The sequence below is a fragment of the Crinia signifera genome, chromosome 3 (assembly GCF_055691185.1).
Source record: "Crinia signifera chromosome 3, ASM5569118v1, whole genome shotgun sequence".
Taxonomy (NCBI): Eukaryota; Metazoa; Chordata; class Amphibia; order Anura; family Myobatrachidae; genus Crinia; species Crinia signifera.
The window spans coordinates 318,246,766-318,270,556 of NC_139219.1; the positions used below are offsets into that span (position 1 = coordinate 318,246,766).

Consider the following 23,791-nt stretch of genomic DNA (forward strand, 5'->3'; position numbering starts at 1 on the left):
TGTACAGTAGGGAGAAGATGTACAGTAGAAAGAATATGCACAGTAGGGAGAAGATGTACAGTAGGGAGAAGATGTACTGTAGGGAGAAGATGCACAGTAGGGAGAAGATGCACAGTAGGGAGAAGATGTACAGTAGGGAGAAGATGTACAGTAGGGAGAAGATGTACAGTAGAACGAATATGCACAGTAGGGAGAAGATGTACAGTAGGGAGAAGATGCACAGTAGGGAGAATATGTACTGTAGGGAGAAGATGTACAGTAGCAAGAAGATGTACAGTAGAACGAATATGCACAGTAGGGAGAAGATGTACAGTAGGGAGAAGATGCACAGTAGGGAGAATATGTACTGTAGGGAGAAGATGTACAGTAGTGAGAAGATGCACAGTAGGGAGAAGATGCACAGTAGGGAGAATATACACAGTAGAGAGAAGATGTAGAGTAGGAAGAAGAGGTAATGTAGGGAGGAGATGCACATTAGGGAGAATATACACAGTAGAGAGAATATACACAGTAGGGATAAGATGTAGAGTAGGGAGAAGATGCACAGTAGGCGAAGATGCACAGTAGGGAGAAGATGTACAGTAGAGGAGCGAAAAAATACGTATGCGGGTACAAAAATTGGAATAGCCTAGATACTCAAAGTCTTGTATTTAAAGATGAGTAAAGCAGTGAAAGAATAAATGATAATATGACTAGATTTGCTGGTTGAGTTTTCACTAGAGTAGTTAAAAAAATACAATAATGTAAAAAGAAATATCTAAGAAGCTTCTGTGACACATTTATGGATCGTCAGATCTAATAAAGCCATGGTTATATGATCACTTGGGCCCTTATTCTAGTTCACTCTTTCTGACAAAATCTTTCTTAAATGGACAAAACCATGTGCACTGCAGGGGGGCAGATTTAAAATGTGCAGAGAGAATTAGATTTGGGTGAGTCATTTTGTTTCTGTGCAGGGTAAATACTGGCTGCTTTATTTTTACACTGCAATATAGATCTCACTTTGAAGTAAAACCCCACCCAAATCTAATTCTCTCTGCACAAGTAACATCTTCCCCACCTGCAGTGCACATGGTTTTGTCCATCTAAGAAGGATTTTGTCAGAAAGAGTGAACTAGAATAAGGGCCTTGGTAAGTAAATATAGTGATGTTGCTTGGAAGGATTCAGTATGCGTGATCGGTGGACAGGATACCAGAGGTCAGAAAACTGACAGCGGCATCTCATGGAACAGAATCTCGACAAGGGCTGGACATTTATACCTTCTCTCTCTACCCCCTTAACTAACCCTCTAGTAGCAGCCTAGTAGTAGTACGTTTATTTATAAGGCGCCGCAAAGTGTCCGCAGCGCCGTACATAGCAAACAAAAAAAAAAAAAAATTACAAGGTAACGTACAGGGTGTGTTGAAAAATACAGTATGAATAGGGGTATAGCTGGTAGAACTAAAATCAGCATCAGTTCAGAAGTAGGTGTGGGAATAAGCCTAAACATCTTATTCCCCCTTAGTGCCTAACCCTAACCCTCTCCCCCTTTTAGTGTCTAATTCCTAACCGATCAGGAAGGACCATAATTTCTGGCATTGACTCCTCAACTCCAACTTCAAGATATGTTGATTTTTACCGACAAAGTCTCAATATATTATTTGTACTGAATGGATTCTACACACATAGGGCTATTTCACACACTCTGGCTCCTGCCGGACAGCGAAATCCCGCACGGCCATGAAGCCGTGCCGCACACAGTAGTTTACAATGGAGGGTATGGCCACAGCCCTGGCTGCAACCAGGCGGCTGGGCCGTGGCTGTCCCGTGTGAATGGACACATTTGTGTCCATTATTACCTACTGTGTGTGGCACAGGTTCCTGGCCGTGCGGGATTTCGCCGTTTGTCAGGAGCCGGAGTGTGTGAAATAGCCCGTACAGTAGCTGAACTCTTATGAGGATAACCTGGAAGGACAGTTTTATATTCTGTACAGTCATTGTACTGCATCATCACGGACTGGCTGTCATCAGATTTTATATCAAGAATAATTTAAGGGGAGAACAAATTCAATATATTTTAGATCGGGCAGTACAGATGGTGTAATGGTTACCATTACTGCCTCACAGCACCGAGGCTGTGGGTTTGATTCCTACCATGGTGCTCACTGTGCGGAGTTTGTATATTCTCCCCGTACTTGCATGGGTTTCCTCCAGGTACTCCGGTTTCCTCCAACAATCCAAAAACATATTGGTAGGCTAATTAGCTCCCAACAAATTAACCCTAGAATGTCTGTGTGCGCGTGTACATGTGGTAGGGAATATAGATTGTAAAGTCCACTGGGGCAGGGACTGGGGCACCTATTTTTTACAAAGTCGTATTTTGGGGATTTACTATCCCAAAAATACGGCAATTCGCATTCATATTTATGGCACATTCATATTTGTATTTACAAATACGAATGTATACGCCATCGGAAAATAGTAATCACCATTCAAAAGAATAGTGATTCCTAACTTACTAAGCTCAGAGCAACCTTAGATGTGCATGCTTATTCTGAAGATAGTGGGCAGGCAGCTTCCATCCGGTAATGTCAGCTACCTGCCCCTGGCACTCACGTCACCGGGCGATTTCCATGGGAACACCCATGAAACACTGGGCATCCCCATGGGCGACTCCCCCGTCCAGCCGTCCCACGCCTCCCCCTGTCCACCGGCCACAATTTTAGGTGCGTGCACCTGTGAACATGCACCTGGCGCATGCTCATTTCAAAAACATCGCACTTGCATGCGAGCGTACAGACCTGAATAAGATCCTAAGTTTGACTATAAAAAAGTGATTAATGACCATAGAACTGGCTCACCCAATCCATTGTCCATGTTCTTCAATATTTCAGTACTTGCCCTCTCTCCAAACTCTTCAGCATGATTGACGAGAGCGTCCTTTACCGTCTCAAATCCCGTTAGGACGACCACCTTTCTCATGCCCATCTGAATGCTAAATACTGAGCCGTAGGTCTTTGCGAGCTGTAATACAATACATTAAATGTAATAAAACACACATTTAAAATACAACTTACAACTAAAAAAAGCAGCATTTCTGCGCATGTGCTTGTGGTGGGAGTGAGCGAACGCGGTGTAAAATCTGTTATCCGAGCGCACACTCCCTGCCTTCCAAGAGGGGTGTGGGGTGGTGGCCAGGGGCATTAGCATATGCGTACACCCAGCGTTTCATGGTCGTTACCAGTGGCGGCTCCTGCCGTTAGACTTAAGGGGGGGCTGCAATCTCCTGGGTACTGCTCGCTGCAAACAGTCATTCATTATTTGCAGGTTATTAGTTTGATTTGCTCTGTACCAGTGTTTGTGTGCATGTACTTTAAATACATGATGTAGTCATATGCACACAAACACAGGTACAGAGCAAAATACACACTTTTAATAACTTTAAAATTAATTACAGTACACAAAATGATACTCTTAATAAAGATCTACACCCAAATATTATTAAAATAAACTTCCGTGCACCTCTCTGGTGCAATGCATACCTTCCTTCAGCTGCATCACACTGAGTGACTCACTGAAGTCTGGGCATACTCACTGCAGAGGAATTGTTTCTGGGCTGCACAGACAGCAGCCCATAGAAGCACTGTAGCTCTGGTGATTTGCACAGAATGGCTTCCTGTTGGAAGCTATTGCTGTCATCACTCCATGTACTGGCAGCCCAAGAGGGGGAGGAGTTTCCCGCTCTGTGTATGATGAGCAGTAGCAGCTTCCAATAGGAATCTACTACATGCTGCCCACAGGGTTGGGCTGTTGCTGTGTCGGCCCTTCTGCTTTATGGAGCCTGGTGAGTAGAGGTTGCCAGCATGTCAGAGACACAGCCAGCCAGCACCAGAGCTCTGGATGTGGGGGAAGCACCGGAGCTCTGAGGGTGTCTGTCTGTGTCTCTGGTGTTGGGATTTTAACTGGAGGGGCTGTTGCCCTGCAGGCCTATAGCAGCAGCCTCCTCTGGGCGTTACCATGAAAACGATGGGCGTACATATGGTAATGTGGTCATGACGCACATGCGGGGGTGGGGGGGGGGCTGCGGCCAGCTGAAAAACCAGATGTTATGTCAGCTGACCGAGTTTATTTAAAATAAAAATCATTATTTTTAACCTTGCCAATGTCTTGAATATACAGCATGTTCTATTTGCTTAAATTTTTTTGTAAAACATGAAATTGTCTGGGTGACCCCAAGCTTTTGAACAGTAGTGTACAGTATGTACTAGAAAAATCGGGGAAGAGGTGAGATCCAACAGTATACCATAAGACATCTGTGATGAGGGATATACAATATGCACCCTTAAATGTTGACAGAGTGTACGTTTCGCAGGCTTTATCTAAAGCTGTGTACACAAGGTGCGATTTTGGCTAAGGCCGATTTTGACCATTCCCTTAAACTCCCCAAAGCCGAGAACCATACAATCTTGACTATTTTCACTTAGCAATTTTGGCTAACTTACTACACGATTTTGACTATCTAGTCAAAATTGCAAGCCAAAATTGCACCGTGTGTACACACCTTAAACAATACATTATGTATAGCGATTTTATTTTTGCATTAGTGAAATAATAGATCCCTTTTGGCTAGTTTAGGTTACGATGAAGATAAGTCATATAATTATAGAAAAAACATTTTGGAATCACAACATTTGCTTCTTTGTTCACGTCACTTCAAAACACAAATATAGTGTTAAGGTGCATACATACGGATAGATTTGGCCAACGATCTGGGCGTTCCCGATCGATTGAAACAACCAATCGTTCAAATCGTTCCGTGTGTATGAACGATATATCGAACGATGCGCGTGCCCGATGTTCGTTGGTAGAGGTCGCTGATCTTTCCTGCATGCAGAAAGATCAGCGACCAATCGTTAACGATGTGTACCAATCGTTTCATGTGTAGTCACGATGAACGATTTGGTAAGGCTGATTGACTGGCTCCCTCTCCCTCCACCATCAATCGTTCATCATTTGTCACCAAATTGTTTGTGCAGGAGGTTCAGAGGAAAACATTAACGAGATTTAATCGTTGGACAAATCTATCCATGTGTACGCACCTTTAGTTTGCAATCTTATTTTAGTTTTTATTCCAATAATAAGCATAATTTCTTAGTTGTATTTCATATAAAGATGTTTCTCATTTGCTAAAGCATGACAGTATCTTACCTCCATATATGACAAGTGAGGGGCCTTCAAATTTATTATATGCAAGTTCCCAATCAGCGGCCAGCATCTCGGCCCGGGAGGAAAGTTTGCCGCGCTGGTTTTATTCCAGTATCGCAGAATGTACAAAATCAACACAAAAGAAATAGCTACACAAAAGAAATCCATTGTATGATCCGAGTATCTCAGTGGGACTGGGTCTGGTAACTATTAGGAAGCTACTTCATAATCATTATTCTAACCCTTGTGTTTCACCTTTGTATCAATCGCAGCATTTTTATGATAAAGATTAACCTAAAAAAAATAAAAACTAGAAAACACCTTCTATAATAAGTAACAGCAACAGGAACCTTTTAAAAGTGAACATCTCTCCAAGAAACTGCATGCAGGAGTAAGCAAGGTGGTGAAATGGAACATCAGTGGCGTAACTATAGCACCACAGCCCCAGCGGTGGCGGGGAGGTGCTGAGAAGGTGGGGGTGGTCTGCAGGGCTATTGTTAACCCTAGGGATTGGAGGGGGGTTTGTTAACCCTAAAGGAGGGGGAGGGACGCTTCCCAAATTTGCGTCAGGGAGGCGCAAAATTAATAGTTACGCCACTATGGAACATGTTATACCCCTTTCACATCACACCGGGATGCAGTTGAAATCCCGACGGTCGGAATCCCGATGCCGGTTTCCCGACCGCCAAAATCCCAGCACTTTGTCCCTCTGTGGGTGTCCACGACACCCATAGAGGGAGAATAAATTAGTGTGCCGAGCGTAGCGAGGCACCGGGCCCGCTGCGTGGCGAGCACAGCGATCCCGCAAGGGGGGCGATCCACGTCCCCCCCTTGTCGGGATTTCGGCGGTCGGGATTCTGGTGTCGGAATTTTGACGGCCGGGATTCTGACCAGCAGGATTTCAAACCAATCCCATCACACCTAATTACCGGGTTCATGCTGGTTTGTTGCCGGTTCGACCCGGTAATTGGTGCGATGTGAAGCGGGTTTCCCGTTCACACCATTGGAGGACGCAGTGCTTGGAGCAGCGCCAGCTCTAAGTGCTGTCTCCTCCCCCGCCCTGATGATGGTCCGCCGTTCTGCCGTGCCCCCGGATGACATCAATATTGCCGGTTCGCTAAGAAGGTCTGAACAGACCAAAATACAGGGTCGCATCAGGACTGAACCGTTTCAAAGTCCCGGTGCGACCCTACATTTTTGCAGTCTGAAAGCGGTACTAGTGATCAGGAACATCAGGAGAATTTCTCCAAATGAAGAATATCAATTGAGGGAGTGCTAAGAAGTATAAACAGTTTTGATTTTTTATTTTCAATAAACATTGTAGATATACATTAATAAACATGCATTGAGCAAAGGTTTAAAACCGCATTGTAGTCAATTTAGCAATTCTGGTAGGATTGAAATAATGAAAAAATAATGTACAGTAAAAAGCCGTAATTGTTTTAATACTTAGTATCAGGCTAGTAACAGTTCCTGACGACCTAGTGCCAGTACCCTGGTGGACTCACACCTGGAGCCTCCAGTTAACTTCTGCTCAGATGTGACCTCAGGGGGCACGCCATCTTCGCTCTACCCCTGGTGGCTAATAGTGGGATACGGTCCCTAGGTCTACAGCATGATGGTCGACGTGACTGTAGGTCGACAGGGTCATTAGGTTGACACACGTATTAGGTTGACATGGGGAAGTTCGACAGTCAAAATGTCGACATGGGGTTTTTCACTTTTTTTCAGCCGACATGTGCCGACAGGCGGAATTTCATGCCCTGCCATCCACTAGGAAGTGGAGGGAGAATAAAATAGTGTGCCGAGCGCAGCCAGCCATGCGATTACTACGTTTCAGTGCGGGGCTACATTTCAGTGTCCATGTCGACTGTGTCGAAATTCGAGATAAGATTTTTAAAAACCATGTCGACCTTTTGACTGTCGACCTAATACTTGTGTCGACCTAATAACCCTGTTGACCTAACCCATGCCGACCTACAGTCATGTCGACATTCCTGCATGTTGACCTAAATGCATGTCGACCTAGTGGTGTTGACCTAATGCTTGTCGACCATCTTGCTGTCTACCCAATAAACCCAACCCCTTATAGTACCTGACATCTTGTTGAGGATAAGGATCCCCTATCTGGTCACCTGTAGAGTGCTGTAGGTGGATTTTGGTTGCGTCACACAGTTGGGGCAGTGGTTATAGAACAGGGAGTCTCAGCTATACTATTGTAACAGAGGCTGCAGCTTCCATCAGCTACTATTTATTTATGGTGCTGTGTTGCCACCATGTGGCGGAATAATGATATTGCATCCTCTTTTTCAATTCATTTTCTGTAAACACAATCCTTTGCTTACATGGTTCCTCCGAAGGATTCAGGGACTCAATAAATAGTTTATCATCATTAAAATTAGATGTTTTTAGAATCCTAACACCCCTTGGAATTACTGTGCATCCTGCTCTAAATATTTTTAGTAGGGTACTTTGGTCCCATCAATATTTGGTCTCCCCTATGTACACATTTTCTAATCTACTAATTAGTCCTTGCATGTCTGTTAAAGTCTTCCCGTTATAAATTATATTTTTGGGCACGTAGCATTCATTTAAGACAGTGAATGGGAACTTTTTTCCTCATGGAATGATTTCTCCTGCCTTCGCAAATACGAGTCAGTGAAAACTGAGTATTATTTGCACGAGGCTGGACGAAGGCAGGGCTGGCGTCCAGTGACTTCAACGGCCCGCCCCCGGCAGGTGACCCACCTGCGTACCCATAGGTCCGTCCACTCCTGGGCTGGCTTCGATGCTTGCGTACGGCTCAGTGACTCGCTGAAGCCATTCAGAAAAGGCAGTTGAAAATGTGCATACTAGACCATGCGCATTCCGCAAAACATCTGGACGGGGCAGAACGTGTTATATAAGGAGTCAAAAAGAATCAACCCCATTTTGAACTTGGGTAGAGGAGGGGAGCCCAAATTATATTTTTGCAACTAGGCTTACCACCCACAATTGCTACCACTGCACGTCATACATACAAACATAAAAACAAACAGTAAATACACACACACAGTAGCATAGATACATACACACAGCCCCCTTTGCCGGGTGAGGGAGTGCTCATCCAGCCTCATTTATTACCACCTCCCCCACCCTTACCCCCCTCTGACACCTCCGGACGCACACCTGCAGAGTCAGTCACCAGTCACTGCCCTGCCCCATCACCTCAGCTCTGTCCCTATGGGAAATGACAAAGGGCGAGGTGCAGCAAGCATCGCAATTTGCTTACGATGCATCCCGCCATCGTCCTCTTACATATCAATGTTTAATAACACTGTGTGCTCAAACATGATAGGACGTCCGGGATTAGGACCCGAAGTCCTATATACAAATGTGAGCATAGAGGTTTGGGCCGGGGGCGGATCCAGGATAAAATGACAGGGGGGGCACCATGATAAAAGAGGGTTTAGGTGGGGGAGGGGCGGTGATAATGGTGCCAGTGTACATGCTAAGAGAGCGGCAGAGAGAGGGTGGGAATGGGATTAAAAATAGGCCCTGGCATTTAAAGTACGCAGGCCCACCATGGAGACAAAAGTGAAGGATGTAGTTGTGCGCGCGCCTGAGGCGCGCTCCGGAAAAGGGGGTGTGGTCAATCAACAGGGGGTGTGTCCTTGAGTGTAGTGTACAACACCATATACAACTTCTACACATTATGCAACAACATACTAGACCCCATTATACTTGCCCCTTACACATGATGCCAAATGGATTGAGCCAAAATTCACAGAATGCCACATTGATTGTGTCAAAATTCACATAATGCGACACGGATTGAGCCAAAATTCACATAATAACACACGGATTGTGTCAAAATTCACATAATGCCACCCAGATGGAGCCAAATTCACATAATGCCACATGGATTGAGCCAAAATTCACATAATGCCATACAGATTGAGCCAAAATTCACATAATGCCACACGGATTGAGCCAAAATTCACATAATGCCACACGGATTGAGCCAAAATTCACATAATGCCACACAGATTAAGCCAAAATTCACAATACGCTTCATAAACAGGGACATTGTCCACCCAAGGCGTGCATTAAACATTTACACCATAATGTCCATAACACGTAAAGTTACACGCCATTATGTCCATTATGTATTATGCCAAACACCATACTGCCTATTAAAAAATATGCTACATAAGTGCTGCTTATCTACATGCTCAATGACAAGGGTTCCATGCTCATTGCCATGTGGGATTACATGCTCATTGCTCGCGGTAAATGGGGGACAGCCGCCTCCAGGCAGAAGTGATAGCCACTGACAGTGGCAGAGCCTGGCTGTATACAGAGTACTGCAGGTCCCGGCTATTTGAAATAATACCCCTCTCACACCAGAAAATGCATTCCCAGGTTGGCCCCTTTTACACCAGCCTAGTCCCTGCATTTTCTGGTGTGAGGGGGAGAGAAAACCACCCCTCCCTCCTTTAACCAGTTATCTCATTTAACCGGCTATATCTTCGGAACCAACTGCCCCATTTACATGAGACAAGTATCATATTGAAGAACTTTTGAGTGGGCTTTGACTGATTTTGGTCCAGTCAAACTGGAACGTTTGGTTCCAGAGTAATCTGCCCTCAAAGAACATGTACAGCCATGAAATTACATTTAAAAAAAAAAAAAAATCGGTTTACACGCAATATCTCTGGAACCCATTGACCGATATGGACCAGCCTGGTATCATATTGAAGGCCCAGCGATTTGGAATTGAATGAAATAAACAAGCTTCTGTGATGCCAGGGGGGAACTGGCAGCCGTTGGAACCGGGTTGGGGTCGGAATTAACGGGTCCCATATTATCCTATGGGGAAAAACGATACAGCTTTGCCAGGCTCTTGGGCTCTTTGGAAATCCCTGGTCCTTAGCTACAAGATGAAATGACATTATACACATTATAATGCCAATTATACACTGCCAATGATTGAGTGTATAATGCGATTGCAATATATCACATTACAACTCTACAGTGCATTAGCCAGACGGCACCCTAATAAGAAAATCTATAATGGATGCTACAGATGAAGCCGAGCTCCCTCTTGCTGGCGAATCGCCAGAACGCCACCGCTGGCGATCCGCCAGCAGCTCGGGTCTCATTTGACTGGGGGGGGGGGCTGGGGACCCCGGGAGACCGACGACAAGCCAACGGGGACCCGGGGGAAGCCGTCGGAAGGGAACGCGCACGCATCTCGTGCGCGCGCGTCCCCTTTCGCAGATACAGATGGCGGGTGGCGGGGGATGGCGGCTGGTGTCGCCATCTCCATCCCCTGCAAAGAAGAGACCCGCTCCATCTGTATACCGCATCAGTACATTTTTAATACTGCCGAGGAATATTAGGAATCTGACGAACATAACAATAATAATTTACATCTTGTGACAAAGTCAGTTCCTGGGCCAAATATTACCCAGTGTTGGGGGCTAACAGGAATTTCTATTTCAACAGAACCCTCAGATCTATTTGAGTAATAATCTACTCCTCTTGGAACAACCAATAAATCTTCATACACTTACAGTTTAGGAATTGTTTGGTTTGTGAACCTGGATGTTTTGTCTCAATAAAAGCCTATACAGCAACTTAATACATAGTGAAACAGTTGCAGTTCCACAACCACTGAATATTCTATTTCTTAAAAGCCTTTTTGCTCCTCATTTATTTAAAAAATACATTAAAACACACATGGAGTGTCCGCACGTGTAATTTTAAACACACGTCACTAGTCACTCGTTCGTCTATATGTGTTTTCTTTTAATATTTTTTCGCCTGCTTTATTAATTGTAACAATAAAAGTTATGTTTTAATGAAAATCTCTCTATAGGTGCACCACACCAAGACACATCTTTTCTTTCTCCCTCCTTGATTGCATATGTACTTTGTCAGTGGTAGCACACCCCAATATTTATGTACCTACATGGTCTTTAATATCATACACAGATGGGGCCTCTTTACTCAAATTACCTTACTATTAATACATGGGGCGGTATTCAATGAGGCTGATTCGGCATGTTTTTATGGCGATTTTGTGCTGTAAGGCGAATTTCTGACTAAAACGGGGATTTACCCTATTCAATGACCAGATGGCGAATACATTTCAAGGTTTTTTTCGCCATGATTCACCGAGTAGCAATCGCTATCTTTTTATGGTGAAGTGGAAGGTGAACTTTTAAAATAAAGTGTTTTGTTTTTTACAATTGGTGTCAAAAAATCTGGAATTTTATTCTGAGGAGGGGCATGCTATTTTTATTCATGTGCTGTAAGCACATGAATATATATTTAATTTAAAAAAATATATATATATATATTTTTTTTTACACAGACCAGCCAGCAGGGGGCCGGAGCCGAGCGGCTCATTAGATATTCATACAGTATATTCACTTCACCCCATCATTACATATGCATGATCGGGTGTAGTGAATATACCCGGTCCCCTGCTGGCACCCCCGGGGGGCAGCCTGTGCTGCCTGGCTCCCGGGGAGCCCACCTCCCCCGCCACAAACGTTCTGGGGCAGGCAGGGAGACTTCCATCTCCCTGCCTGCCACCGTCCTCAGGCTCCCTGTGGCGTCCACCGCAGGAGCTCAAATTCGCCAGTCAGGGGCAGCGAGCCCCTGACTCGTTGAATACTGGAGCCGGCGAGGCTCCGGAACGCAGCGAGTAGTGGCGAATGTGCAGCAAATCCTAAGCAGGATTCGCTGCACGTCGCCAGTATTCACATTGAATACCGCCCTAGGTCTTGTGCGATTGAATCAAACCAATCCTATAGGTCATGGATGAACACAGGTGTAGGTAACTGAAGAACACAGGTGCAGGTAACTGAAGCCTGTTCCCAGGTGAGAGGCTTTATCCCCTGGCCTTGCTCCTGATTGGGGGAGCAATCAAATCCAGTTCAGCCATTGGAAGGCTACAAGAAGATGGCGGCGCCCAGCAGATGACAGGAACTACTCGGGGAACACACGCCGGAGGTCGCCCAGCAGGAGGGGACGGATGCTGCCGGGCGGGCGGAGCAGCAGCGCTCCCCTGGCAGGTACCAGTGCAGAGAGAGAGGAGACCCTGCCGCCGGACCCAGACCGGTAAGCGCTGCCACCGTCCAACGGCCGTGACAAGTAGTAATAGTAACTAATAGTTGGACCTTCTGATTTTAAAGTAGAAAAATGAACTTCTTAAATATATTAATTTTATTTGTATAAGTAGTTTGTTATTTTTTTATTCATTTGTGTTACTATTGCATGTTATGTGACTCAATAAATGCTAGATATACTTCACTTATACTTTTGAACTATTTTGGGTGCTTTCACCAGATATGAATCCTATTGTTGTTCGTTATAGGTTTCGTTTGATTAGATAATGTTACTTCACTCAGACCCTGGGGACCTTACCTTATATTATGTGTCTACATTAACGTGTCCTCTATTACTGTGACAAAGTGCATCAGTTCCATAACGAGATAAGTAGGATTATCTGATTGCATGAACTAAAGACCTTTTGATAACATAGATTGTATACTTCTATATCACTTCCTAAGTTACATGGAATGTCTAACGACTGGCTGGAGCAGCTGCACGCGGTATAACATTGTTGTGTAATATCTCTACTTTATATGTGTACAATTACTTAAGAATCCTATTACATGTGAAAGATAATGGGGGTCAATCCGATTCATTGTGAAGTGTGCAATATGGTGATGTTGACCCGTTTTGATGCCAGTAACAGCACCGGAATTTGCACCCTTTGGTCAGCCCTAGTTCATACAAAGTGTGTACTCTCCATTCCGCATATTTGCGTGGCGTTAAGAAACCGGTCGATGGTCGGCGCCCATCGATTGATTTCTCTGTCAGCGGGACATGCGATGTGATGAACTTGCCTGGTTGCGAGGGGCTTCGAGCACCGGGCGAGTGGCGAAGCGGCGGTGAGTGCCCTCTGGGACTCGGTAAGTTGTGAGCTTACCAAGTCAACCAGAAGGAGAACCTGTGTGCAGGCATTGCTAGTACTTCACATAAACCACAGCATACTACTGGAAATCTAACAATAAGCCAGAACAATAATCATAGTACAACAGGGTTGCCGACTTTTAAAAGCTCCTTTCCCCGGAGAAGCCCGGAGAGGACACTTTCAGCAGGAGTTCGGGGGGCGGGGCTTAAACGTGACATCATTAAACCCTGACCCCATGAAGGAAAGTTACTCAATTCGCTTATCTCCATGGAGGGGGCGGGGCTAAATGGCGCAATTATGACACTTTAGCCCCGCCCCCTCCCCGGAGATCTGCAGAGATAAGGTAATTTAAACGCCGTGGTCAGGGGGGGGGGGAGCGGGGGTCCCCCAGAATCCAGGAGGGTTGGCCACCTTTCCAGGTGACATTTCGGCGCCCGGAGCTGTTGCTCCGCCGGCTCCGCCCTAGCTACGCCTCAGCTTGTCACTAAAAGATATACTGTACCTAAACACAGAATTCCTGGATAACTATGGCATCGCCAGTAACAAGGTACCGTATACTGTGTGTAGTCATTGCTATATTTTGCTGTGCCATACTTTCTTAAATGGAGAGTTACTCAAAGAGATTTAAAGGAACCATCCTGAGCTATACAATAATCACATGTTCCATAATGCATAAGAATTTGTTTCTAAAAGAAAGCTTTGTATGGTCTGTAACACAGTGGCCGTCGCTGTGATGTTAAGAGACCGGAAAGGAAATGTCCAGAGACTGATAACTGTCTGAACCACAAAAGAAATAAAATCAAGTACTTGATAAATGTGTAAATCGTCCTTCTCTCATGGTCTTCCAATAGTGGACATCAGTCGGTGGAATTATCTACCTCATATTGGGGGAAATTTACTAAGATGTGAATTCTACTTCACATGGGATGTTGCAATGGACAACCAATCAGATCATCTACTGTCTTCTGGAGGGTGCTAAATAAATAAGAATTAGATTCTGATGGGTTGCCCATAGCAACATCACATGTAAAGTACAGTAGAATTCCCATCTTAAAAAATTTCCACCATTGTGTCTTTTATAAGCCGCAATCACTGAGGAAGCCTGGTTATTCCTGAGAAACGTTGGAGAGAGTGGCCAACTAGGCACTTCAGATCTCACATACTGTAGATCCACCAAGTGCAGCGTTTCCAGAGCCGCACACGAAGCTAAGTGCATTATGTCCGTGGTAGATAATTCCACCTGCTGTTGTCTGCTAAGCAGTGGCGTAACAATAGCCCCGCAGACCCCGCGGTCGCGGGGAGGCGCTGAGTGGGTGTGGGCGCCGGGGGTCTGCGGGGCTATTGATGCGCTTATCTAGCCCTGCCTTACCCCACTGGAACTGCTTGCTGTTGAAGCCGCCGCCGGCTGTGTCGCCGGGACCTGCAGATAAACTTGTCCGCGGTCCAGGCTCTCCTTCAGGCTGGCACCTGATAATGGCAAAAATAACTCTCACAAAATGTCCACCCCCTTACAGCAGACAATTATTGAGGATGCTAGAGGAGGCTTCACTTGCATCCTCAAAAAGTGTCTGCTGTAAGGGGGCGGACATTTTGTGAGAGCTATTTTTACCATTATCAGGAGTCGAGACTGCAGACAAGTAGATTGCGGGTCCTGGCCACACACCCGGTGGCGGCGGCGGCAGCACCAGCGAGGTAAGGCAGGGTCGGGGGAGGGTGGGCTTTATTTTACGGGGGGGGGGGGGGCTGCAGATATTTATGGCGGGGGTGCGCAGTATTTATAGTTACGCCACTGCTGCTAAGCTCCACTATTAGGAGATTCTGTGAGAAGTGCTGCGTTAGATGTCTACTTTCTATGTTTACTTATAAGATTACTACAGACAGAAAGATGATATGAGTTATCTGAAGATTAAGGAAGAGCTGCAGATGTCACCATCTGTCACATGTAGGAAAGATAAATCAGGGATATTTGTTCAACTGACACGAATAGCAGACTCACTCACAAGGTGTTTTCTGTTATTATTATTACTAACGGTTTCATATATAGCGCAGCATATTCCATTGCGCTTTGCAGTTGGAAACAACAGTGATTAAACAAACTGGGTAGATACAAACCGACATGGAGGTAGAAGGGCCCTGCTCGCAAGCTTACAATGTATAGGGATAATAGGAGGGATACATAAGATTAGGATTCCATAGCATGGCAGTCCCACCAGTTTACAAGACAGTCCTGATGGGATGCAGTTAGATATAAATGCTACTGGATGTTGTGTGGGGGTCCTGAATATGTGTGCAAGAAATGGAGATAGTGTGTATGGGCGCTTAGGTGATATAAACAAATAGAGGTATTATACATACAAATAAATGTGGAATCCGCCTGTTTGATTGAGGGTCTAATTAAAAGACCTTTCCCCTGAAGAGACACAAGCCAAAACAAAACCTAGTGCAATTTTGTAGGGCAAATATAACAATTTATTAGTCTCACAGGACACTTACAAACAAACAGGTAAAAAAGCATGTAACCACCTGAATATGATAAGCTGCTTGCCTGAAGAGGTGAGTTTTCAGGGAACGCTTGAAAGTTTGCAGGCTAGAGGAGAGTCTTAAGGTGCATGGAAGGGCATTCCATAAGGTGGGTGCTGCCCAACAAAAATCCTGCAAGTGTAAGTGGGAGCGAGTAATGAGTGTGAATGAGAGACGCAGATCTTGTGCAGAGCGGAGAGGTCGGGTGGGGAAATATTTTGAGAGAAGAGATATAAGTCTGTGTAGTCAGAGTGATGGCTTTGTATGTACAGTAAGTAGACATATTTAGTAAGTAGACATATTTTCTTTTGAATGCGGTAAAATACAGGCAACTGTTAATATGTTTTTTTTTTTTATAATTGTATTTCCACACAAGACGAACATTCTGAAATCTCACCTGCTTCCATCAACATAAGGGCTAGTGAATAGTATATTTAGTTTTAAATATATTACAACATGATGTCTTACGTCAGAGAGCCAACAAGAACTGCTGAATACGTGTTTTACCATGTATGTAAAAATGCTTTAAATATGGGAAGCGGTCATCTATTAGAATGAACTTAGGTCTACAGTCACTAGGTCGACCCCACTAGGTCGACTGGCAGGAAGGTCGACCTGACTTAAGGTCGACATGGGCCAAGGTCGACATGACCTAAGGTCGAATTTGCATAAAGGTCGACATGAGGAAGGTCGACTGGTCATAAGGTCGACATGGGGTTTTTCACTGTTTTTTGAGCCGACATGTGCCGACAGGCGGTATTTCATGCCCTACCATCCACTAGGGCGTGGAGGACGTTATTAAAGCTGTGGCGAGCGAAGCGAGCCACCGTGCCCGAAGCATTGCGAGCGAAGCGAGCGATACGAGGGTCCGATTCTCATTGCCAACTGCGTCCATGTCGACTGTGTCGACATTCGGATAAAAAACAGTGAAAAACCCATGTCGACCTTATGACCAGTCGACCTTCCTCATGTCGACCTTTATGCAAATTCGACCTTAAGTCATGTCGACCTTGGCCCATGTCGACCTTAAATCAGGTCGACCTTCCTGCCAGTCGACCTAGTGGGGTCGACCTAATGACTGTAGACCTAAGTTCATTCTGATGTACCAATTCCTTAAATATATAGTTAGCATATTCCCATATATGAAACCACCCCCATGCTATTTGTGGCCATAGTCAGGAAGTACCAAAACCATGTGACCGGAGCTGGTGCTGAGCTGGGTAACAGCTGAGAGTTGGAGTTGAGATGGGAGGTGCTAAGATACCAGTTTGAACGATGCCTGAAGAAATAGAAGTTCAGCACCATGCTTTCCAGTCTGTCTGAATAAATCACATCACATAATTCATAAGAAATATGGAGGTCTATTAATTTTTTCCCAACTTATCACAACCAATGGAGGGACTGACAGAGCGGATCAGCAGACAATGAACGTCTAGCCAGGAAGATCAGCCTAGCAGCAGCATTCAAAATGGATTGTAGTGGTGAGAGTGTTTTCTTAGGAAGACCGGTTAGGAGGCCATTGCAGTAGTCAATGCGTGATATAATGAGTGCATGGATTAGAGTTTTTGTGGTGTCTTGTGTAAGGTGCAGATGAATGTTTTTGGATGCATGTAACAGAGCCAGATTGATTGTGAGGAATAAAGGACAGTTCAAAGTTGAGGATGACCCTTGGGAGTGAGCTTGTGGTGCAGGATTGATTGTAGTTATAGAGATATCAGGTTGGTAACTACTCTTGGCTGGTGGGAATATAATTAATTCTGTTTTGGAAATGTTGAGTTTGAGGTGGCGAGATGACATCCAAGATGAGGTGGCAGAAAGGCATTCAGAGACACGGATCAATAGTGATGGTGACAATTCAGGGGAGGATAGATCAATTCTAGTATCATCAGCGTACAGGTGATACTGAAATCCAAAAGAGTTCATTAGCTTTCCAAGAGAGGAGGTATAGATTGAGAAAAGCAGAGGACCTAAGACTGAGCCTGGTGTTACTCCAACTGACAGAGGTAGTGAGGAGGAGGTAGAATCAGCAAAGCGAACACTCAAAGAGCGATTCTGAAGACCCAGGGATTGTAGTGTTTGTATGAGAAGAGAGTGGTCAACAGTGTCAAAGGCATCTGAGAGATCTAGAAGAATAAGAAGTGAGAAATGTCCTTTAGATTTAGCAGTGGCCAGATCATTGACTACTTTAGTCAGTGCTGTCTCTGTGGAGTGTTGAGAGCGAAAGCCTGACTGAAGTGGGTCCAGTAAGTTGCAGGAGTCAATAAAGTGTGTAGGCAAGTGTCTTAGGAAGCTTGGAGAGGCATGGGAACTGAGAGGTAGGACGGTAGTTAGAGAGACAGTTTGGATCAGAATTGTGTTTTTTTAGAATGGAAGTAATAAGTTCAGAATGGGGGTAATAAGTGCAGAATGGGGTAATAAGTGCAGAATGGGGTAATAAGTGCAGAATGGGAGCAATAAGTGCATGCTTGAACAGAGAAGGAAAGATACCAGTGGGGAGAGAGAGGTTACAGATTTTAGTTAAGCTTGGGATAAGCACAGGAGACAGAGCTTTACTGACTTGTAAGGGTATAGGATCAAGAGGAGAGTTAGTGGAGTAAGAGGATGAGAAGAGTGTGGAAACTGCACCCTCACTTGTGGGGTCAAAAGTGGAGAAAGGGGCAAAGGGCCCAGGAAAGGAAGTAAGCAAGTCACTGGCTGAGGAAGAGCATGCCATTTTATCTTGGATTTTAGCAAACTTTTCCTTGAAGAAGGAAGCAAGCTCTTGTGCACTGATAGTAGCAGGTGGGGAGGGTGCGGGAGTGTAAAGTAATGAATTAAATGTATTAAAAAGTCGCTTGGGGTTAGTGGCATGAGAAGAGATGAGAGATTGAAAATAAGTTTGTTTAGCAGTGTCCAGAGCATTACTATAGTAGTGGTAGTAGGTAGTCTTAAATGTGACAAAGTCATTTGGATTTTGAGATTTACGCAACTGACGTTCAAATCTACGTGATAGTTTTTTCAGGTGTCTTGTTACTTTAGAGTGCCACGGTTGGCATCTAAGCCTACGTGAATTGTGAGGAGTAGCTGGGGCAGCTTCATCAGGGGCAGTTTGTAGAGTCTGGTTCAGGGGGGTTACAGGCAGGTGTAGAAATGGGTGAGAGCAGTTTTTTTTTAAATCAATAGCATTAGTATTTCTGCGGGTTAGAGGAGGCTTGCATGATTTAGGTATTATAGAGTTTGGAGAAATGGAGGAGGTTGAGAAGGTGATACGGTTGTGATCCGAGAGAGAGAATGGGGCGTAAGTGAATTCAGAAACAGAGCATAGCCAAGTAAATACCAAATCAGTGCAGTGTCCCTCCTTGTGAGTAGAGGAGTTAGACCATTGGGAGAGGCCGAGAGGAGGTTAGAGAGAGGAGTGTAGAGGCATGAGGAGAAAGTGGGCTGTCAATAGCGATATTGAAATCACCCATGATGATGGTGGAGATGTCAGGAGATAAGGAGTGTGGGAGCCAGGCAGAGAAATCTTCCATAAATTGTGTTTGGGAAGCCCAGGTGGGCGATAGATAGCTGCAACATGCAGAGAGAAAGGGGCGAAAACCCTATGGAAGGACTTTCATATAACTGTGAAATACACAGCTGTGGTGTTGTACACTGAGTGTCCTCGGTTAGTGCCATATCATCTATAGGGTATCATATGAGGACACCTGTGTACAAGCATTAATAAACCTTTTATGTTATGACTACTTATTCCTGTATTTCAGGACTCATATCTAGCAGAAATCATTGAAATACCGTGCAGTGCCTCTAATCTCCTGTGTGTACAGACAGACTTTCTCTATTATATATTAACAGAGCTGTATGGAAATATTATTGTTTGTTCACATGGAAAATATGGTGCAAGGCTGTGTAATAAGATGCTGCTTTCATTGGCCCCATCGTAAGGTTACATCACCGGACACCACAGGACAAAATAACAGGTTATGTAACAAAACCCTAAAGCAATTTGCCACTTTGCAGAATACAAAATAGATTGATAGGGGGACATTTACCAAAATGGATTCGTAGAAAAAAGGTGTATTTGTAGGCAGAAATACACCTTTTTTTTACGAATTTGTATTTTCGGGATTTACAATCCCAAAAATACAACAATTCGTAGTCCTAAAGATGGAACATTCGTATTTGTATTTACAAATACGAATGTCTACACCATCGATAGAATACGACAGAAATCACCATTCAAAAGAATGGTGGTTTCTGATTTACTAAGCAGCCGTATGGATAATACGGCTGCTTAGTGGTGTAAAACACCCACGCAAATACGACAGGAAAATAGAACACCATTTTCATGTCGTATTTGCGTTTTTGCCTGCACGGATCAGTCAGATCCGTGCAGGCTTCGGTGTAAAAAAATAGAAAAATTAAATAAATAAAAAAAAAAACGGCGTGGGGTCCCCCCCACAGCCGAAACCAGCACCAGGCTGACAGAGCCTGGAGCCGGTAATTAAAAATCAGGGAACCCGACAAATAGGGGCTCCCCGATTTTTAACAACCAGCCCCAGGCTCCTGCTCTGGGGCTGGTTCCCAAAATACGGGGGACAAAATGACTAGGGGTCCCCCGTATTTTAAGAACCAGCCCCAGGCAAAACCAGCCAGCAGGGTAATGCCACAGCCGGGGGGAGACTTTTTATGCAAGTCCCCCCGGCCAAAGCATTATTCCCTACCGACCAGTCAGCCTGGCCAGGGGCCCTGGGGGAGTGGGGACCCCCCCAATAAAGGGGTCCCCCCCCCTCCAGGACTTACCTGACCAGGCTGAAGCCTGGTGCTGTCCTCGATGCCCCTGGGCGGTGGGCATCGAGCTGATGGTTTGGTGTAAAAAATAGAATAAAAACCATTGTCTTTTACTGGTGAACTATGAGTCCCAGCAAGCCTCCCCCGCAAGCTGGGACTTGGAGAACCACAAGTCCCAGCCTGCGGGGCATTAAAGGGCCCGCTGGGTCTTGTAGTTCCACAGTAAAAGAAAGAGTTAAATAAACACACTGACACACGTGAAAAATAAAAGTTTAATACATACATAACACATACATACTGATACTTACCTTTCTTGATCCCGTAGGTAGCCCTGGTCCTGATGTCCTGTGTCGTCCATGTCGGCTGTCTGCGTCGTCCTCCAGGTCCATGTCGACGGTCCGTGTCGTCCTCCAGGTCCATGGCGGTGTCCGGGTCCGAAGAAATCCATGTTGGAGCTGTGGAAGGAAATCCTACTCACCTGTTCCTGCGCTGAAGAAGTCTTCTCTTGATCCGACGTAATCCAGGTAATCTTCATGCTGTCGCCGGTCCCCGCTGTCTGCGCTGTCTCTGCATCGCGCTGAGGAGAGATGCTGAGAAGTTTCATATTCGGCGCCTCTCCTCAGACTGAATTCTATTGGCCGCCTAGCAGGCCAATCAGGAGCCGACTTTCTCGGCTCCTGATTGGCCTGCTAGGCGGCCAATAGAATTCAGTCTGAGGAGAGGCGCCGAATATGAATCATCTCAGCATCTCTCCTCAGCGCGATGCAGAGACAGCGCAGACAGCGGGGACCGGCGACAGCATGAAGATTACCTGGATTACGTCGGATCAAGAGAAGACTTCTTCAGCGCAGGAACAGGTGAGTAGGATTTCCTTCCACAGCTCCAACATGGATTTCTTCGGACCCGGACACCGCCATGGACCTGGAGGACGACACGGACCGTCGACATGGACCTGGAGGACAACGCAGACAGCCGACATGGACGACACAGGACATCAGGACCAGGGCTACCTACGGGATCAAGAAAGGTAAGTATCAGTATGTATGTGTTATGTATGTATTAAACTTTTATTTTTCACGTGTGTCAGTGTGTTTATTTAACTCTTTCTTTTACTGTGGAACTACAAGACCCAGCGGGCCCTTTAATGCCCCGCAGGCTGGGACTTGTGGTTCTCCAAGTCCCAGCTTGCGGGGGAGGCTTGCTGGGACTCATAGTTCACCAGTAAAAGACAATGGTTTTTATTCTATTTTTTACACCAAACCATCAGCTCGATGCCCACCGCCCAGGGGCATCGAGGACAGCACCAGGCTTCAGCCTGGTCAGGTAAGTCCTGGAGGGGGGGGACCCCTTTATTGGGGGGGTCCCCACTCCCCCAGGGCCCCTGGCCAGGCTGACTGGTCGGGAGGGAATAATGCTTTGGCCGGGGGGACTTGCATAAAAAGTCTCCCCCCGGCTGTGGCATTACCCTGCTGGCTGGTTTTGCCTGGGGCTGGTTCTTAAAATACGGGGGACCCCTAGTCATTTTGTCCCCCGTATTTTGGGAACCAGCCCCAGAGCAGGAGCCTGGGGCTGGTTGTTAAAAATCGGGGAGCCCCTATTTGTCGGGTTCCCTGATTTTTAATTACCGGCTCCAGGCTCTGTCAGCCTGGTGCTGGTTTCGGCTGTGGGGGGGACCCCACGCCGGTTTTTTTTTTATTTATTTATTTTTCTATTTTTTTTTACACATTGCAGCCTGCACGGATCTGACTGATCCGTGCAGACTGCTAGAAATAATTCGTATTAGCGGCCGTATATACGGCCGCTAATACGAATTTCTACGACATCGGTGGGTTACAAAGCAGTCGTATATGACTGCTTTGTAACTGATCCTCCGGAACACGACTTTGCATACGACTTAAACAGTCGTATGCAGTCGTAGGGAAAATACCAATACGAAAAACTAGGTTTTTCATATTGGTAAATTTCCCCCATAATATCTATGTGCATATCCTAGTTCTGTTCACAGTAACGTTGTGTGATTTGTTACTGTACATACAGTCACTGTACCTGTACCTACTGTTATTGTACAGTACCTGCTGTTGCTGTACTTGTACCTGCTGTTACTGTACCTGCTGTTACGGTACCCACTGTTACTGTACCTGTACCTACTGCTACTGTACTCATTACACCGTAATGCCAATTACATATAAGGCCACACATGATGCCCATTACATACTATATAACAAACCGTAATGCCGATTACACATCTGACACATAAGTGCCACTTACTGTACCTACATGCTCATTGCTAGGAACTTCATGCTCAATGCCAGGGGCTTCATGCTCGATGCCAAGGGGCTTCATTTTTTTGGCATTAAATCTGGACGATATAATCTAGCGATCTATGCACCTGAAGGGAACCAGATTACATAATACTATGATATAAAGGTTTCTCTCGTTACAAATTCATATGGAAACATAAACAGTGTTGCAACTTTGGTTTCACTCATAAATAACAGAGGAAACATTTGCAACAGGTGCCGAGCCCCTAGAGAGACTGGTCCAGATTTAATGCCAAAAAAGGCTGAGATTAATTATAAACTCTCATTAGAGGAATTAAAACCAGTCCCAGGAATTCACCCCAATATACATCATAGCAGACGACAAGCTCTGAATTTTTATTTTATTTTTTCAAAAAAAATTTTTACTATCTTCATATTTCCTTTTTTTTTTTTTTTGGACCACTATGTATGTTAAATGTTGTATGTGATTTTAACCTCTCATTTCACCGTTACGATTCCTCTCCCTCGCCTTAAAAAATAAAGAAACACAGGAGGAAAAGCATTTTTTCAAAGAAAGTTTATTGAAAGTAAATGTTAAACGAATCCAAACAGAAAATATAATAATAATTATAAGATAACAAGTCCAGGTGTGCATCTAACTTTTGCAACCACTTTACCCCCACTGTGACTGTACCTGCTGTTGCTGTAATTACTGTTACTGTGCCTGCTGTTACTGGACCCACAGTGACTGAACCTGCTGTTACTGTACCCACATTGACTGTACCTACTGTTACTGCACCTGCTGTTACTGTACCCACTGTGACTGTACCTGCTGTTGCTGTAATTACTGTTACTGTACCTGCTGTGACTGTACTTATTGTTATTTCACTTTCTGTTGCTTTATGTACTCTTTTTGTACTCAGATGGCCTCTGTACTTGGTGCTCTATACCTACTTTGACTATACCTGATTCACAGTACCTGCTCTGATTGTACCTGCTGTTGCTGTGCCCACTGTGACTGTACCTGCTGTGACTACTGACTGTGACTGTACCCGCTGTGACTGTACCTAATGTGACTGTTCCTCC

The 23,791-nt window shown here is 45.1% G+C and overlaps 1 protein-coding gene across 1 annotated transcript in view; it reads right to left on the bottom strand.

Moving 5' to 3' along the window:
• LOC146063037 (cytochrome P450 2K4-like) overlaps positions 1 to 23,791 on the bottom strand; it is an 82,844-nt gene that overhangs the window by 25,573 nt on the left and 33,480 nt on the right. The window contains exons 3-4 of the mRNA XM_083175048.1: positions 14,527 to 14,624; positions 2,842 to 3,004 (exon numbers count right to left, since the gene is read on the bottom strand). Coding sequence (XP_083031174.1) covers positions 2,842 to 3,004; positions 14,527 to 14,624 — 261 coding nt within the window. The remainder of the gene's footprint in view (positions 1 to 2,841; positions 3,005 to 14,526; positions 14,625 to 23,791) is intronic.